We start from the raw sequence: 19,094 nt of genomic DNA, 5'->3' as shown, positions 1-19,094 counted from the left end.
ACAGTACATTTAAATGTACTCTACACAAGTTGTAACAGTTGACAGTAGTTGGACCCCAGTACAAGATTATGGCCTGGAAATATAAAGAGGAGGTTCTCCCAGTTTCCACTGTACTCTGTGTAAAAGAAGTGTTACCCCATATGGCATGCCCAAGTTTCTATTTATGTAACTGTTCTGGATTTAAATCCTGCCCTAAACTTTTGTTTCATTCCTCCTCTAAAACTGTATTCCAGTAGAGTGTGTCCTGTGTAAAGTGCATATCACTATAAAGAGCTTAGATCGGCAATTCTCCACTCCAGTGCTAAGGAGCCCTGGGGTTCTGCAAGATCCTTTGAAGGGTGTTGTGAGGTATGAGCAGATGGGCAGAAAAGTGCAGGCGTAGGCTTGTCCCTGCCTGGCCCTTCCTCCACACCCACTGCCTGGCCTCTCTACGAGGAAATAAGCATTCCAATAATAAATATGATTTGTTATAGAAATCAGGCACTGCTCAATTCACAAAAGTTCTGGAGGGTGTCTTGAGTCTCCTGAGGGGTGCCTTGAGTTGAGAGGTTGAGAGCCACTGGCTGAAAATGAGAAGTGCAAAATGTCAGTGCAGTTCTCTGACTCCTTGAATTTTTAAGCTCAGAAGCAGATGTTATGGACAAATTACTGAAAATACATATTTTTAGAATTGAAATACTAACAGTTCTACAATCAGAGCAGTAATCAGTAGCCACCAGTGCATGGCATGTATTAATATTTAATGTGCTTTCATTATCCTTAAGCTTAATGGTATCTCTGCAACAGTGTTTTTGGTTTACTTCCCATCCCTTCACGTACCACATGGGTGAAAAGGAAAGGACTTGTGAATAAAGATAAATGACAAAAAGGCAATAATATTGACCCATATATTAGTTGTTTGATTTACTTTCAAATCATTGCAGAAACAAAAGAATAGCAGGACTGGAGTGTAGACTGAAGAAACTTTTGAAGAGAAAACTGGAAAAATATAATCCAGCCGAAGTGGCACGTGTGTTTCTTAGGCATGCATACGTTGCTGTAATTCAGTTGCACATTTGGGCTGTGACAAGAAAGTGTAAGAGTGGATAACCAGAGAACAAGTTCTTGGATGCTTATCTTGCTGGGATCCTATGACCCCAGCTGACTTCCTGCCCTTTGGGCAGGGGGCTGGACTCAATGATCTCCCGAGGTCCCTTCCAGCCCTAATGTCTATGAAATCTATGAAATCTATGAGTACAAGTTGGTTTTGTGTCTGAAGTCTTGCTGTCATCGTCTTAATGACCTCTTGCATCTCTTTTGATCTCCTAGAAGCTTCCACTTCCTTTAGTGCTGTGTGTGATACCCTGCTATAAGGTTCTTCAAAGGGCCTACTTCTCTGGCTCTCTGCAGAAAAAAGGAGGGGGGTGGCTTTTAATAATGTGAAACAGTGTCATGCTTTGAAAGTTTCAATCCCAGCTTTGCAAGTTCAGGTTTGCATCTTGACTTCTACAGTTGACAAAAAACTAAAGTAACTTCAAATAGAATACAGCTATGGCTTAACTCCTTGTTTTCCAGTTGGAAAGCACTTTGCCAGGCCATGGGCTGAGTATAGAAACTGCGGTGGTGTGCAGGTATTCCTTATACATTCACAGATTCATCAACTTCCCTATTTTGGCTGGGCCTACAAAGACCATGCCTGGTGGCTGACTCTCCCAGCTCGAAGTCTGGTACCTGCTTCTCCATTGTGCAGGCTTTTTATACTTGTGCAGTAAGTCTTCCAATACATGGGAAGGAGGGACTGCTAAAAATGACCATACTTGTGCAAAATGTGTGTGACATGCCACCATCTGGGAATGGCAAAAATTTAGAAACACTTTTTATAGCAGTGTGAATGAATATGAGACAAAAGCAAAGGAGTTATTTGTGTCCTGCTTTCAGATTGACTGTTGATTTATCCAAAAATACAGAAGATGGGAGAAAATAAGAAGGAGATTTCAGAAAGGCATATAAGTACTGTGTGGGGGGTGGGAGCTACCAATCGCAATTTGCCCCTTTATTAATCTAATTCCTACCACCTGAGCTACCATCATCTTGTTGCCACTGTCCCTGAGGTATTGAGGAACCTCTTGCCAGATACACACATTAAATTTGTACTGGGATAAGTGATCGGAAACCGGTCTATACCCTAACTTAACAGAAGTTTGGCGCACACAGACTGGTTTAAAAATGGCAGAACCCCCAAGATTTGCCTCCCCACCAAAGGTCAAACCTGTGTTCTGTTCACTACCAATCTAAACTACACCATTTACAGAAAGCCACCTGACTCAGATCAATTCAGCCTTGGGCATTTTTAATGTCTGTACATAGCCTCAGGGAGCAAACTGAGCAGCACAGATAGCAGGCAACTGTCTTTTTAACAAGTACCCAGATCTGTTCCTCACAACTTATTGCTACAGCAAGGTAGGAAAGAATCAGAAGGGAGGCAGGGATAGCAGCCGGAGAGACACAGAAATTGGGGAAGAAATGAGGCATCAGGAAAAATGCAGCAATGGCATGGGTGCAGAAAGATGAACATACGTATCCCTGTCAAGAACTGAGATGAGGGAGAAATCGCTTAAAGAGGCCACAGCAGTGGCAATGGGGCTGTCATTTTTCTCTGGACATAAGAGCTGAGTGCTGAAGGCTGCTGGGTTCCCCTCCAAAACATACCCATGCCAGAGGACTAGTTTGGCATGGAGGACTCGAGTACTGCATATGGCAGTGGTTCTCAACCTTTTTAGACTGAAGGCACCTCTCCATAACTTTTCTATATTTAGTAGCACCTTATAATAATATAGGCATCCCCATATTTAGAAACACCTTCAAAATAGTACAACAATTCCTCTGTTGCAAAGAACTTAAGAAAGACCACAACAGGTCAGAGTAGTTTTGACACTTTGGATTCCTATTTGAAATCTCAGGATTTATCTTGTGCACACGTCTACACGATTCACACCAAACAGTGGTATTGTGCAGCACCCTTAAGGATCTCATGATATGCCAAAGTGCCATGTGACTCCGGTTGAGTTTCACTGGCGTAGGGAATTTTTGGCCTTTGGGCTAGTAACAGCTGAACTGGACAGTTACTGGTTTTTATTTTTGTTTTTTTCATAGAAGTCATTTTTACTAACCCAGAAGTTACAAGTTTATTTTATGAGTCTCGGTTCTCAGTTAGTACATCCCTGTCCTATAAATCCCTGTACATCCCTGTCCTATAAATCCCTGTACCCGTGTACTGCCAATGTAGCTTTCTCAGATCACCCTATTCCTATACAAAGATGAAAGTGCTTGAAAGAAATTCCTACAGTTTTACTTTTTCTTTTTTAATAGCCACAGAAGAATTTTGACTTTAATTTTCAGAGAGAAGAGATCTAGTATAGCTGTTCCCATAGCAATGACTATATCTAATCGGATAGTGTAGCAAATTCTCCTTAGGCAGACTGTGTTTATATTTTTAGAATAAGAGACTATAACTGACTATAAAAAGATCAGGTCATTGCTCACCTATAGAGAATTGTTTCCTATTTGCATACCTGGATTTTTGTGGGAGGTAATCTGTGTTATTTGAGAGATGGAAGGCTGGCTGCACAATGGAAGTTTTTGACACTTATTATTCAGGCCACAATATTACGGTTAAGCTGTGGAGACAGGTTTAGAAAATAACCTGTTCTATAATACATACTGATCATTAAAGTATTCAGAATGATTTTTTTTTCTCAAGCCCACTTCTCTCCATCCATAATTTATCATACCAACAAAAGGAAATTGGATTTTGATTTGATAAAAGGACACTGTTACATAGTGCATGGGGAAGCAGTCATTTGTAGCTCAGTTGGAAATGAAGGGAATATCACTAAGCCCTTCATATGCTTTCCAAGCAAATGGGATCACTGCATCTTAATTTTAATGGATAGAAAACAGGCAGCTGAAGAAGTGCTCAGCAGGTTTCTTCCACCTGCTCCATAGCTAGCAAGTCACTAGTTTATACATTGTGTTCCTTGCAGATCCTGTCATGATATATATTGCTTCATTTTGTTTTTGCTGTTGTGTGTTCTTTGGCTGTAAGCTGTGGTTTCTGAAGTGCTTAGAAGGCAAAAAACCCCAACTTTTCATTACAAAAACTTGTCAAGATGCCTGTCTCGGCAACTGAATTGAGTCGCTCCAGAATCCAGAGAGCTGCTGGGAAATAATATTACTTTTGACACCCAAATATAGTGGATTTTAGTCATTAGGAGGTGTTTCTGTCAGTGTATTAAAAGACTGTACCAGTCTGTCCCTGTGACATTGCAGTAATGTTTTTTTGTGCCGCCAAAAAGAAGTAGGTTTCAGTCCCTGTACATAAGGGGCAAGAATTAGGAGTAAAACAGAGCAGAATTTTTAAAAAAAATTTAAAACTGATTTCAGAATTTTTAAGTTCGTTCACTAAATTAGAAACTTTTTAATAACTGTTTCATTTGCTTTGACACAAAAACAATTTAAAATTTTGGGTCTTTTTTCATTAAAACAGTTGTCAAGAGCTGAGGAGCTCTGGCTAAGAGTGCCTCAGATTTATCAGCAGCATCTCCGTTACTTTATTCTTTTCCCTGCTACCACTGTTTTAAACCAGTGGTCTTCAATGTGTGGTCTGCAGACCTTGGGGGTCCATAGACTATGTCTAAGCCTCTAAGGGGTTCACAAAAGAAGATTGTGATCAATCAAAAGTCTGTGAATACCCTCACTTAAAATTCAAAGGGATCCATATCTCCGTTTGAAAGTTCCGAAGGGGTTCATGACCCCATTTAAAAAAAAAAATAAGGATCTGCAAATTTTAAAAAGTTTAAACTGCTGCTTTAGACCTTCCCCAGGACCTTCAACCTGCTCCTTTTACCTTCTCAATACTCAGCTGTTTGTTTAGTTACTAACAGAGTAGGTTTCCCTATTATTTTGCTTATTTCCTTCTATCCAGTTCACTGAATTCCTCTCCAAAGTGCAAAATTCAAATCTATTCCTTCAAACTGGCTGGTTCACAATAAAACCAGTGAAAAAAGCAAGTTCAGCTTGGCTGTGATTTGAACACAGGAGAGAGGGTGCAGAACATATCTGTATCCATTTCCAAATGCTAGGAACTGCTCAAGCGCCAGAGGGATGATATCACATAAGAAACTGTAAGATAGGTGGACAGATATGGCTGTGTGAGGTGGAACAGCCAAGACGGTTGGCATAATATTCCTTTAGCTGTGTTTCACTTCACTGCATTTGGTCCTTTTCATCCAGTATTCATTCATGGTGTTGCTGAAGTTCTCTCAGCCAGTACTGTAAGTAAGCAGTATAAAAGATGTCATCAAATTAACAGCAGACAAAGAATTAAGCTTTCAGAAATTGCTGGGGGAATAAGGGGCAAGATGCTGATCCCAGAAGCATTTACTCACATGCACACTCAGGTTCTCTCTCCTGCTCCATCCCCATGGATTTTGCATTCTTGTCTGCACAATGTGAAAGCCTTCTAATATATTCTGTTGCTTGCTACATGGAAGTCCTGGTCCCTGCTCCCAAAACTCATGCATTTTAAATTAAAATATATTGGTTCTGTTCTCTGCATTGATGATGATTTCCCTTTTTCAGATAGAGTCTTTCCTCATAGGTAAATATCCAAACCACTGGAATGGAGTGGCATGGTTTCAAAGGAAAAGCAAAAATTCCACCACCCAGGCATCTAACCCTAGTTATATCCCTTTCTCCCAAATTTTAATTCACTTTTCCAGTATTCCAGGAGAGTACCCTAACCATCAGTATGTGCCATGCACTGATTTGTGTTTTGTATTAAGCAGCCATTGACTAAATATGCTGGGGACTTAGATTGAATTCCCTTGAACATGAGCTAACTAGTTTAATTTGGCCAGAGAGATGAGCCGCTCCCATTGCTCAGGAACCTAATAGTGAAAGTACTTGCCCGCTACCTTGCAGCACCACCGAAAAAGGGAGCCTGACCAGCCAGAGCCACACTCCAGCTGCCAGTCAATGTGGCTGCAGCTTCCCTGGCGCCCAGGACCCCAAGTGAGGCCGGGGCCAGCAACTGGCCTCCCCTACCCCACCCAGTGTAACCTGCCATGCACCAGAGGGTACATGGCATGGGCGTTCCCAGGGGACAACTAGCAGTGGCACAAGGTGTCCCACTGCTAATTGTCCCCGGGGACCCAAATGTCCATGCTCGTCTGGACGTGGCCTTGCTGTCTCCCTCTTAGGCTCTATGAATGACAAATTATTTTCTCCATCGTGGCAAAGCTTTAGCTGGAGAGATGACAGCACCTCTGTGTACACGGCAAGCATAGCCTATAAGTCACTTCCCTGGCAGGCAGCAAAGCCCTGATAACCTGATAATAGCAATAGAATCATAGAAAGTTAGGGTTGGAAGGGATCTCAGGAGGTGAGACTATCCCCAACTAGATCATCCCAGCCAAAGCTTTGTTTAGCTGGGTTCTAAAAACCTCCAAGGATGCAGCTTCCACCATCTCTGGATAACCTGTTCCAGTGTTTTACTATCCTTCTAGTGAGGAAATTATTCCTAATATCTAACTTACACTTACCTTGCTGCAATCTGAGACCATTGCTCCTTGTTCTGTTATCTGCCACCACTTAGAATAGCCTAGCTCCATCCTCTTTCAACTCCCCCCTTCAGGCAGTTGAAGACTGGTATATTAAGTCTCCTCTCAATTTCCTCTTCTCTAGACTAAATAATCGCAGTTCCCCCAGTCTTTCCTCATAAGTCATGTGCCCCAGCCCCCGAACCATTTTTGTTGCCCTCCGCTGGACTTTCTCCAATTTGTCCACATCCTTTTTGTAAAGAGGGGCCCAAAACTGAACACGTTACTCCAGATGTGGCCTCACCAACTGGCCACGGCACTACATCTGGCTATCCCACTCCCCTGCCAGCGCTCGCAGGGGGGTACAAGAGCTCCTCCCTGCCCATCACCTAAACAGGGAGTGTGGCAAGTCAGGGGGTGCACCAGCGCTCTCAGGGGGTACACATGCACCCCCTACATGTCACCACTCATGCTGACTGTTCCTAATCACCCTTTTCTCCTCCAGATGCTTACAAATGGATTCCTCGAGGATCTGCTCCATGATTTTCCAGGGACTGAGGTGAGGCTGACTGGTCTGTAGTCTCCTGGATCCTCCTTTCTCCCTTTCTTAAATATGGGCATTTTCCAATCATTCAGGACCTCTCCTGATGGCCATGAGTTTTGAAAGATGATGGCCAGTGGCTCTGCGATCACATCAGCCAACTCCCTCAGCACCCTCAGGAGCATCCTGTCTGATCCCTGGACTTGTACACATCCATCTTTTCTAAGTAGTCTCTAACCTGTTCTTTCACTACTGAGGGCTGCTCAGCTCCTCTACAAGCTGTGCTGCCCAGTGCAGTAATCTGGGAGCTGACCTTGCCTGTGAAGACAGGGGCAAAAAAGGCATTGAGCACTTCAGCCTTTTCTGCATCCTCTGTCACAAGGTTGCCTCTCCCATTCAGTAAGGGACCCACACTTTCCCTGATCCTCCTCTTACTACTGACATACTTGTAGAAACCTTTCTTGTTACCCTTCACATTCCTCGCTTGCTGCAACTCCAGTTGAGCTTTGACCTTCCTGACTTCATCCCTGCATGCTGAAGCAGTGGTCTCATATTCTTCCCTAGTTATTTCTGCAAGTTTCTTCTTATAAGCTGCCTTTTTGTGACTTAGTTTACTGAAGAGTTCCCTAGTAAGCCAAGTTGGTTTTCTGCCATACTTGCTAGTTTTCCTACGTATCGGGATGGTTTGTTCCTGCACTCTCAGTAGGGCTTCTTTAAAGTACAGCCAATTCTCCTGGACTCTTTTCCCCCTCAGTCTGGCTTCCCATGGGATCCTGCCCATCAGTTCCCTGAGCGAGTCAAAGTCTGCTTTCTGAAGTCCAGGGTCTATACTCTGCTGCTCTCCATCCGTCCTTTCCTCAGGATCCTGAACTCAATCATGTGGTTTCTGCTGCCCAAGTTGCCATCCACTACTACATTCCCCACCAATTCTTCCCTGTTTGTGAGCACCAGGTCAAGAAGAGCACAGCCTTTAGTTGGCTGGTTCAGCACTTGCACCAGGAAGTTGTCCCCAGTACTCCCCCAAAACTTCCTGGATTGCCTGCACACAGCTGTATTGCCCTACTAGGTTCTGGACTAGTATGATTTTCTCTAGAGAGTATTCAGCCTTCCTGTCCTACCATCATAATTAAGTTTCTGAACAAACTGGAAACATTCTGCCTAATCCAAAATTCAGTGAGTTTAAAAATCTATATTCTTCAATGAGGTATGGATCAGGACCTTTGTAACTGCCAAGTTATCCTAAGAATGTAGTTTCCTCAAAGAAGGAAGTCCTAGCAGGAAGCCCTGAAATAACAGGGTCTTAGAACTGTTCAGGATAACAAAATAATCAGCCAGACTGTATCAAGACACAACAGTGCTACTTTTTTTTTAATAAATTAATACCATATCAGCTTATGACATTGACAGCTTCCTTGTGCTGTTTGCCTTCTGGCACCTTTTCCATTTCCAACCAAAATATTCTTCTCAGATGGTGTTTATCTATCCCAGATACATTAGCTTAGAGGTTAAAGCATTAGTCTGGGCTGTAGAAGACCTGGATTTAATTTCTGCTCCACTACAACACCTTCCAGATAACCTTGGGCAAGTCCCTTATGACTCAACATTTCAGGAAATGATATAGGTAGCAGTGGGTAAAGCATGATTCATCCTAGGGAAAACCTAAAGCAGGAAGGTGTAGGGGGAATGTGAAATTTTAGTGTCCTATTAGGAGAGTTGTGGACCTTAACTATCTTTGTCATTGTCTGTGGAACAAAGAATGAATTTATGGCAACTGTTAACACCTTCCAACATAACACCCTCAACTTGGTTCCTCCCATCACTCCATAGATTTTAAATGTCATGACCTGGAAATGATTTATGTCCCATTGAGAGAGAAAGAAGAGATGTTAGGAAAAGGGCACAGCATAGGGTCCCTGGCATGGGGAGGAGATTGGAGAACTTTGGTATGGGGAAGGAAGAGAAGGAACCATGGAATCAAAGTGTGTGGAATCAAATCAAAGGGTGGAAATTAAAGGGTTGAAAGGAAACCCTGAAATACTAGGTAGTGAAGGGATGGGTGGGAAAAAACCCTTGACATTTATTTGAAGCTACATGAAAAGTTCCACCGTGTTCCCTTTACACAGTATTTAACATGCACTGATAATTTCCAGTGCATAAACGCTCACAAATTGGCTGTCAGTCCTTTGGGTATAAAGTGTATTTTCAGTTGCTCTGACTGACTTTCTCCCTCTTTCTCCAGTGCATCCATTTCATATAGCAGGATGCACATGGACAGATCAGCTCAAAGAACTGTTCGCTGTAGTTGAGGAGTTGTGGGGGGGATGGAGGGGAAAGGATAGGGTAAAATAAACTCTGGCAGGGCAAAGTAATTTGCTTATGGCAAGATGTTTTTGCTTGGGTGTTAGTTTTCAACCTGTAGTCTGTGGACCCCTGAGGGTCTGCAGACTATGTTTAAGAGGTCCACAAAAGATGACTGTGATCAGTCAAAAATATGTGAGTACTCACACTTACAATTCAAAGGGGTCTGTACTTCTATTCAGAATTTTTAGGGGTCTGTATAAAGGTTGAAAACCACTGTGCTGGGAGTAGCAAACATCTGAAAGTGCTAAATGCCCATAAGTGCTCTAGAGCAGGGATTAGCAGGGCCTTTGGGTCGGATCCAACCTGCAGCAGCAGAAGCCAGTAGTAGGGTCATTTTCTCTGCCTTGTGCTGTGCATGCCTCTGCTGCATGCTACCAGCCCCCTCTGTGGCATCTAGCCTGCAGCTGCCCCGACCTCCCTGCTCTGTGCTGAGGGGTGCTCTGTCTCTCTGCTACTGTAGCCTCTGCTTATTCGCCATGCCAGATTTGTTTTTCCGCATCACTGGAAATGAGTGGCTGCCACTGGTGGCTGTAAGCAGACCACAGAGCAAGGAAGGCACAACAGATGTGGCCAGAAGCCGACTGTGGCAGCAGGTCACAAGCAGTGGCCTGCCATTCTTAAAGGTTGCCAATCCCTGTTCTCAAGGATGTCTGTCTGGACTATCCATGCCTCAATGATACACCAGGTAATGGTCCTTTTTAAAAGTTGAAACCTGAACAAAAGTAGCCTTCTTGTACACACCCTCCTAATTTGAACCCCATGAAGCAGGACCAACCCCAGGCAAAAACAGCACTTGGTTCCTTCCTATATTGTTTCTGGTTCTCTCATCTTATGGCCAGACTCTTCCATCATCTTCTCTTCCTATCTTCTCTTCCCAAAGTCCTCCTGTTTCTGTTTATGCAATACGAGGAGTTTCCAGACATCTGAGTTCGTTTATTCTTTCTGAGAGATTTCTGAGAAGTGTCCACTACACAGAATTGTGCCAAGAGAGAAGCAGTTTTGGAGAAGGGATTTGGATGGGGAAAAGAAAGAACTCTGTAAACAAACAGAAAAAGGTTGAACTTACCTGTTGATACATGGTGGAAGGTCCTAGTGTTTGCCATAATAGCCCTGAGGATTGGAAAATTTCAGCAGCCACTTAAGTCATCCCTGTGCCTGTAGCAAAAGAAAGGATAGGTTTGACATGAAGACCCTGGACTGGCGCTTGGGAGACAGCTGTCCATTTCTAGCCCTGCATGGGTGAGAGCATGAAGGTGTTTAAGGCAGAAACTTATTTTTTGGTTGGTTAAAGATGAAGAATGATAGAGCAAAGGTGGGAATTGATATGTCAATAGCTTAATTATAGATCAGCTGGGCAAGATGGGGCTAAGCATCCACGGGACTTGGAGGTAAATCCACGAAGACGATTTTAAATTAAGTGGTAAATAGGGATCTAGTGAAGGGATTCAAAGACAAGACTGGCATAGAACAAAGGTGCAGGTTTACAGTCATCAAAGGTAGGAAGAAAGGGAAAGCAGGAGTCCAGATGTGAATTGGTGAGGGCCTAGATGTGAGTTCTGGTTATGTGAACAAAAAGGAAAGGTGTAGATTTTATAGCTAGTGTGACTTTCTCACACAAGACTAAGATGACTCATGGGTCTGATGAAAAGTCAAAAATTTCAACCTGGTAACAAGCTTGATTGACTGGGAGGATGGTGATGGTTTCTGTGGCAAAAGAGTAAAGCGGGCTAGGAAAGGTGAGGGAGGCAGGGTGTGGAGGTAAGTATCGCCACTGGAGTCAGTGGTGACTACACATCCAAAAAGAAATAGTAGACTGAATGAAGGAAAGAGATTTTTTCGGTAGAAGGATAAAGGAGTCCGGAGCAAATCCCTCTCATGAAATACTGAAAGAGTAATCAGATTGATAGGAAGAAAAAGTAGAGAATGCTGAAGTATTGAAAGCTGTCAAAATCCTGAGTGGTAAGAAGAGAGATCTGGCCCTGAGATCTGTCCCCATGTAAATAGAAACTCCGCCCCCCTTCCCTCCCCCCCCAGCGAGATGCTAGTGTCCCAGCTTTTCTAAGCTGGTAAATAATATGTTGTAAACTACAAAATATGGTTAATTAAATGTGCTAATTAGACAGACATATTTTCTTTATTTGTGCCTTGGAAGGATAGTCTCCTGCTTGTTGTGCATGTACATTTTCTTTTGAGTCAAACAAAGGAAGGAGCTGGGAAAACATTTGCTGGGTCTTGCTAGCTATACACCCACTTCCCCTCTTCCTCCTCCTGCAAATGAGTTGCTTTTTCAAACACTCACACTTTGTGGCTGAAGAATTCAAGAAGGAAGGAAAAATGCCAATAATTTTCTAAGCTGTTAATAATTGTCATTTACCAAAGCGTTGCAGTGTTGCAGAAATGACACTGATTGCCCCGTTGTCTTGTGCTTAAAAGGAGAAAAAAATGCTTGTGCTGAAAAGTGTAACTCAGTTAATGGCATGCACTAATCAATACGTTAGCGTTGGCCCTAGCTAGGACCCTATATTCTTGAAGCAGCCAGAGGTCTCTGAAAAGAGGAGGGAGACAAGAAGCTCTTTCTTCCTTCAAGCAGTAATAAGAGGTTGACAGTGCAAATGTACGGGTGGAGCCAGACATGGTACCCCCTGGCAGGTTCTCGTGGAGGCTAAAGCATATGAAACCATTTCAGTTAGGGAATGGCACAAAGGTATACATGTGTCCCTTGGCTAAAGTTTTCCTTTTCAAAGTGTTTCCAGGTGTGTTTCACTTGAAAATGTTTCAGTTGTCACATTGTCGACCCCACTATCACACCTGCTAGAAAATACACCTCCCCAAGAAGGCTATGTAAAACCAATGTAGCCACTTGTGGTACACAGTCCACTGTGTCTGGCATGCAGCACGTTGGGAAGGGGTTGTAGAGCAAAAGAGCAGGTTGGTCATGGGACAGAGCAACACTCAGGGTGGAGTGGGGCTTGTCTTGTGGCACACCTGCCAAAAAGGTGAGCCATTACCGATGTAGAAATCCCAGCCTTTCTCCTTCCCTGCAAATGGCAAAGGCCTGAGTTAGGTAACATGGCATTATGCACCTCGCCCACCTTCCCCTTCCCTATCTACTTCCAACCAGCAGCTTCCTGATAAATTTTCTTTTTGGGTAGAAGGCAGGGTAGAGATGCACATTATAGACTAACTGAATCAGTGGTGCATAAGCTTTTGTGAGCAAGAGTTCACTTAATCACACATTGTTTTACTGGATTCTCTGTACTCCTCTTAACATTCTCAGTTGTCTTAACTAGTTTAAATGCTTGTTTGACCTCAGCTGCAAATTTTGCTGGCCAGCTTTTCAACGTGCCTTAATATAATTAATAAATATGTTGTCTCCTGGTTCAATGGGCTAACACATAGGTAACAGGAGCTGTTTGAAATTTTCTTAAATACTATGAAGAAAATACAACTGATTGAATTTTTTTTTCCCTTTTGACCAGTTTCCCTTGCCTGCTGAAAACAAAAATCAGCCATTTCTTGCTGTTTCTCCATCTGAATCCATGGCAAAGATGGCACCCCTTCACATAATTCCCAGCTTTCCTGATTATCCTCTTGTATTTTTTAGTATGTAAATTGATACTTTAATTATTACGTAATTGCCTGTGTTGTACTAATTACACAGTTGCCTATACTTAAGTAATTATGTAATGCCGTAATAACTATGTAATGCCATAATTGCATGGCCTGATTTGGTAGTTATATGTATTTGCAGTAATTATGGGCTGTGGCTGCTATAAGAAGATACGATTTTTTTACCTGATTCAGGTTAGGTAACTGGGTGATAACACTTCTGAACCTTTTGTACAGTGTACTAAAAATAGCCTGCAGATGCTCTGAAATGAAATGATAGAGAAAAGCTTGGACACAGACAGATACATGGAAGGGAAGAGTTCAGCTTTAATGCAAATTCTTCCCAGGAAACATGGGAGTGTCGTATGAAAGATTCTTAGTTTTCTTGGGCTAGGGTATTCAAAGGCAGTGTAAAATGGTCCATGTCTCAGCTCTGCAGGGAGATGCAATTTATCCCATGACCAAGCATGTCTGTTACTTGTAGCCTACAAGTTGTGGGTTGCAGATTCATTACAATATCTTCTTCCCATTGAAGAAAGATATGATCTGTTGGTTGTTAAGTACCAGCAGCCCCAAAACCAGCTACTGTGGCTGGTCCGATCACAATCGGATATTAGCAGGTGTCTGGTGGGCACACACATTGCTTCTGCTTATTATGGCAGCAGAATGTACCCTAGAGTGCATCTTTCCAGCTGTTGCCAGGATCTTGTTCATTCCCCTGCCGAGTTCTTTTTGTGCAGGATACTCCGGCAGACCATCTCTCTAGCCTTAACATCATCATCGTCATCATCATCATCATTGTAATAATAATAGTAATAACATTAATACGTGGAGTTACAGCCTTAAGCCTGAGCCTCAGTTGTTTGCGGTCACCAAGAACTCTACACAGAACAAGTGTGATTTGTGTTCTTTCATGTTGCAACAAATATTGTTTGTTTGTTTTTTAAAGTTAGATATAAAGGAATCTGTAGCAATTTAGGATTTAATACAAATGATATGGCGAGAGTTACAGTTCTGGGAAAAGCTGTCTTCAGTCATAGGAATCTTCTGTGACATGCTTCCTGGCACAAGGCAAAGGAGAATAGAGCTTTTGGTAGAAAAAGGGTATGTCAGGGATGGTCCTACTATTTTCTGGGTAGAAAGGGGCTTGAGCCAGGAAATTTGGTTCAGTGGGGTTAGATGTGGAAGTTTGGGCTTGCCCATATGTCTTCAAAAATCAGACCCATATGCTTTGTCTCTCCTAATCCCCCTTTGGACTTCTGCAGTGGTGCAAAGGGAACTGAAAGCAAGAGCTTATGATTTTCCTGTGCTAGGAGAGATTTCTGAACTGACATCTGGAGTCTTCTACCTCATGTTCTGGCATCACTGGTCACCTCTCTGGCACCTGGTTGCGCCTAATATTGATTTTCAGATTCGTCTCCTCTAAATGTCATCTTGTATTCATCTAAGGCAAATTGGCATTTATAGTAATAGCTTATTGATACTATCAATGTAGGAAGAATTTACTGATAAGAATTGGAGCCAAGGTTAGGTTTGTAACAGGTAAAAATATAATCTACTATTTTAAAAAATGAATTTAAATAATTTCTGTTCAAAAACTGTAAGTTGGGTTAGTAAATTGAACAGAAAATGAATTGGGTTGTACCAAAAGCAGAACCAATGCTGGTTCAGACAAAAAGACTTTGTGTTTAAATTGTACTTTAAATACAATTAACAAGCAGAAAATATCTGGTAGCTAAATTTGGCAGGTTCTTTTCAAATGTATAGTGCGTCACGCCTGCACTTCATATATTGGTTACTTTCTGTTGAAGGGAATTCCTTCAAAAGAGGTGTGGAAAAGAGAGCTGCTTTTTGAGGAAACAGCTGCAAAGTGCCAAATACCCTCCATGCTTATACAAGCCCATATGACTTGTGGTCCCTCCAGGCCCTAGAAAACTAGCCTTTCGGTCTCTAGCTGGGTGCTTAATACCATAGTGCTTATTAATAGCTTACAAGACAAATGACAGCAGGGCCTGTGTGACTAGCTGACAATGGCTGCCATTGTGGATCCAAACTATGCTCTGCAGTTAAACTTGTGACTTTTTTTTAAACCATTGCCTCAGCAGTCATTCTATAAAAATCCTAAGGAGGAAAAGGGGCCAGATGTCAAAAGGGGACAAATAAGTAATTTCTCTGTTTTCTAAAAAGTCAAACCAAATGAATAGCAGTGCTACTTTATGCTGGGTCTGTTTTAAAATCCTGACTAGGTTCTGATGATGGGTCAATGAATTCCTCTACCTTTTTTTTTTTTTTTTTTTTTAAAGGTTCCAAAATACCTCATTTTGGTATGTTTGGCTGGGTCTTTGCTGACTTTCCAAAAAATCTTGGAATTCATGAGTTACCCCTTGCTTATTTGTTAAGATTTCAAACAGAGTTTGCTCCTGCAAACTTTAACTCTTGTGAGTAGCCCTATGAATTTCAGTCAAGTTATTTGTCTGAATAAGAGATGCAGAATCTGGCCTACACCAGTTTAGTATTTATTACTATACACTACTTCATTCATTGAGGTCAATAGCACATCAGGGAAAATGCAGCCAAATATACCTGGTTTTTAGACCAGGCATCTGGAAGGCAGAAGGTGTAGACTGTAACCTGACCTGTGCTATTGACCCACCATGTGACCTTGAGAAAATTGCCCAGCATTTCCATGTCCTGTTCTTTAACAGAGGGATAGTAATACCTGTCTAAGGTGCAGGGGTGTTGTGAGGCTGATTTGTTGTTTCCAAAGCACTTTCGTATACTGAGATGAAAGGCACTGTATACTGTATTTGCAAGGTAGTGAGGATAGTAATGTTATATAATTCTCCAGAAAAACTTTCCGATCTTTATGATTCGGAAATCCAAGTTAAACTCTAATTAACAAACTTGAGCACTTGTATAAAATACTTAGAAATGGTGTGGTGACCAGATGGGAGATATTTAAAAGTTAGCTTTGCTGCTGTTTCAGCAGCTTTTTCCAAATTTTTCAAAACTGAATATTTTTTAGTAAGAAAGTATTAATGATTTGCTTTTCCTTCCCATATGGTGAAGGGCTACTTAAGCATGAACTTTAAGAAACACTATAGGATTTACTTTCCAGATGGTGTTTACTACTTTTGCTTTTTGCTTTTTGCATAAAAGAATATCTCTCTCTTCACATGAGTTTGAATATGGTTTTCTTTTCTTTCTCTTTTAGAAATCTCCCAGAATCCTTGAGGATGACATCCAGTTAAGAAAAGACAGAGACCAAAATCGTGCCAATTTCCTGGAGGCTGTGAGTATCCGTGCAACAAAGGCAGAGAAAATGGAATGTGAAGTCCCAGTCTCTGAACATAAAAGCATCACCTTGGTGGCTTCACCACATGCAGCAGACAATCAAACCCACTTCTTTTCCCCTGTTACCAGTCACAATGGACTTAAGGACAGGCATGAATCCCTGGACAGTGAAGTTGCTAAAGAGATCAGATACCTAGATGAAGTACTTGAAGCAAATTGCTGTGATTCTGCTACCGATAACGCCTTTAATGGGATAGCTTCCCCTGAACCAAGCACAACCATTGTGGATGGCTCTGGTCCATCTGTTTGTGTTACCACTGATTCAGTACCCAGTGAAACAGAAGGCAAAATAATTCACAGACAAGGACCCCCAGTTGTTGAACAGAATGAAGCTAACACAATGGCTGAGAAACTGAAGCCTAATGGCCACTCTTCGGCTGGATTAAACGAAGAGGTCTGTGACAATCCAAAAGTGCCAGCGAGCCCAAGTTCTGCAGCAAGTTCAAGAGTTTCTAATGATGGGGAATTAACCTTAACAACCATTAAGAAAGAGACTAAGTTTGAGCTTCGGCCCTTCCATGAAGAAAAGAAGCCATCCAAGCTCTTTGAAGAAGATAACGAAAAGGAGAAGTATAGAGTGCGGAAAGTGAGGCCATCTGAGGAAATGATGGAACTTGAAAAGGAGAGAAGGGAGCTTATTAAAAGCCAAGCTGTAAAGAAGAACCCTGGCATTGCATCCAAGTGGTGGAACCCGCCCCAGGAGAAGACCTTGGAGGAACAAATAGATGATGAGCATCTAGAATCCCATAAGAAGTACATGGAACGCAAGGAGAAGCAACACCAGCAAAGCATAACACCAACATCACCAAAACAGGTGTCCTCTCCCTTTGTACCTCCAGAGCCAGCTGCTATTAAAAAAGAGGATATTGTCACAGAGCAAATAGATTTTTCATCTGCCAGGAAGCAGTTTCAGTTGATGGAAGATTCAGGTCAGTCTAACAGTCAGACTGCTCCAAGAAAATCAGGGACTCCCAGAATGTTTTCCATCAAACCCTTCTACAAAACCATTGGCCCATCACAAGTTGACAGACCAGCAGCTTCTGTGACAAGACCTGCTTTTGTGTGTGGGCAACTGGGACAACCTGAGAGCAATGATATACCTATTGTGAAAGCTCAAAAGGTTTCCTGTATCTTAGAGGATTCTCATGTTAATATTCAGAATGCTACTACTGACCTAATAAAAGATTTGTCTCATAGCGATACCTCAAAAGCTGAACAGGCATCAAAATTGTGGGCAGAGGATGGTGAATTCATGAGTGCAAGAGCCGTCTTTACAGTGGTAAAGGATGATGACCATGGCATTTTAGATCAGTTTTCAAGGTCAGTTAATGTCTCTTCCCCTCCAGAAGAGCTGGACTCTGGTTTGGATGATCTGTCTGTGAGATCTCAGGATACCACTGTTTTGGAAACTCTTTCCAATGATTTCAGCATGGACAATATCAGTGATAGTGGTGCCTCCAATGAGACCATGAATGCCCTTCAAGAAAATTCACTCGCAGATTTCTCTCTGCCCCAGACCCCCCAGGCAGAAACCCCCTTGGACTGCCAAGTAGAAGGTGTTTCTAAATCATATAGTGATCAAGGCTTTTACTCCCCTTCCTCTACACTGACAGACTCCATGCTGATAGATGACCAGTTGGAATATCATGCTGGCCTTCTTGTTCAAAATGCAATTCAACAAGCCATAGCTGAGCAAGCTAACAAAACAGGCTCTAAGGAAGCAAAGGATACGGTGGAGCAGCAGAACCCAGTGAAAGAACAGGAAACAGCCCTATGTTCTGAGAAGCAGCAGAGCACAATGTTTGAGCCACCTCAGGTGTCTTCTCCTGTTCAAGATAAAAGGGATACAATACCAAAGACTTCAACAGATGAAGACTCAGGACTCAGGGAAGGGAAGGCTTCACAACCATCCCCAGTATCTCCTGTCAGCCAGCCATTCATTGTAGAAGAAAACCGACAAGAGGTCAGTTATTTTAGCAAGTACTCCGAGGCAGCTGAGCTGAGAAGTACTGCTTCTATTTTGGCTACACAAGAGCCAGAAGTGACTGTGGGTCCTTTTAAGCTACGGTCAAGGAAGCAGCGGACTTTGTCCATGATAGAAGAAGAAATCAGAGCAGCCCAGGAAAGAGAGGAGGAACTGAAGAGACAAAGGCAGGGTCTACAAATGGCACAGACCCCTGTTACAAAGAGTGCCCCTCCACTGCCTACCACCAAAACAGTGTCTTACAAAACTGCTCCAGGTAAGAGACTGATGCTAAATACCCTGTATAATCAAAGAGATGTGATTTAGGCTCAAGTCATCTTCACTGTTGTGCAGTTTTCTCTCTGCATCCTAATGATTTTTAGATTTTTTTTGGCAGAGGGTACATACTTTTTTCTGAATTGGGATTGTTACATTCAAACACAGCAAAGCATGTTTTCATTCAGAGGCAAGCCATTTTCCTGTGATATACAATGGGAGCTGTGTAGTACACAATATATGCACCATTTCCCAAGCAAAGGAAATACAGGGCCTGGTTACAGCAGTGATGAGCCTATAGAAAAAGACTGAAAGAGATTAATTTCCAGCCATACTGTACTATAACATATTTATGCTCATGCTGCTTGAATCTTGCATTTTAACTTATGACTGTCAGAAAACAGAGAGGAAA

General features: G+C 42.4%; 1 protein-coding gene across 11 annotated transcripts in view; it reads left to right on the top strand.

Annotated features, from left to right (window-relative positions):
• The window catches only part of PALM2AKAP2 (PALM2 and AKAP2 fusion), a 472,880-nt gene that overhangs the window by 419,275 nt on the left and 34,511 nt on the right, over positions 1 to 19,094 (top strand). For 7 of the 11 annotated variants that reach the window (XM_090038871.1, XM_090038870.1, XM_090038876.1 and 4 more), the window contains one exon: positions 16,304 to 18,683. In XM_090038871.1, coding sequence (XP_089894997.1) covers positions 16,304 to 18,683 — 2,380 coding nt within the window. Of the gene's footprint in view, positions 1 to 7,083; positions 7,138 to 16,303; positions 18,684 to 19,094 lie in introns of all 11 variants that reach the window. The other 4 variants (XM_090038872.1, XM_090038869.1, XM_090038868.1 and 1 more) reach the window with 1 other exon arrangement.

This window comes from Crocodylus siamensis, chromosome 3 (genome assembly GCF_052110815.1).
Source record: "Crocodylus siamensis isolate JL-2025a chromosome 3, ASM5211081v1, whole genome shotgun sequence".
Taxonomy (NCBI): Eukaryota; Metazoa; Chordata; order Crocodylia; family Crocodylidae; genus Crocodylus; species Crocodylus siamensis.
This window is presented reverse-complemented; position numbering and strand designations above follow the sequence as displayed.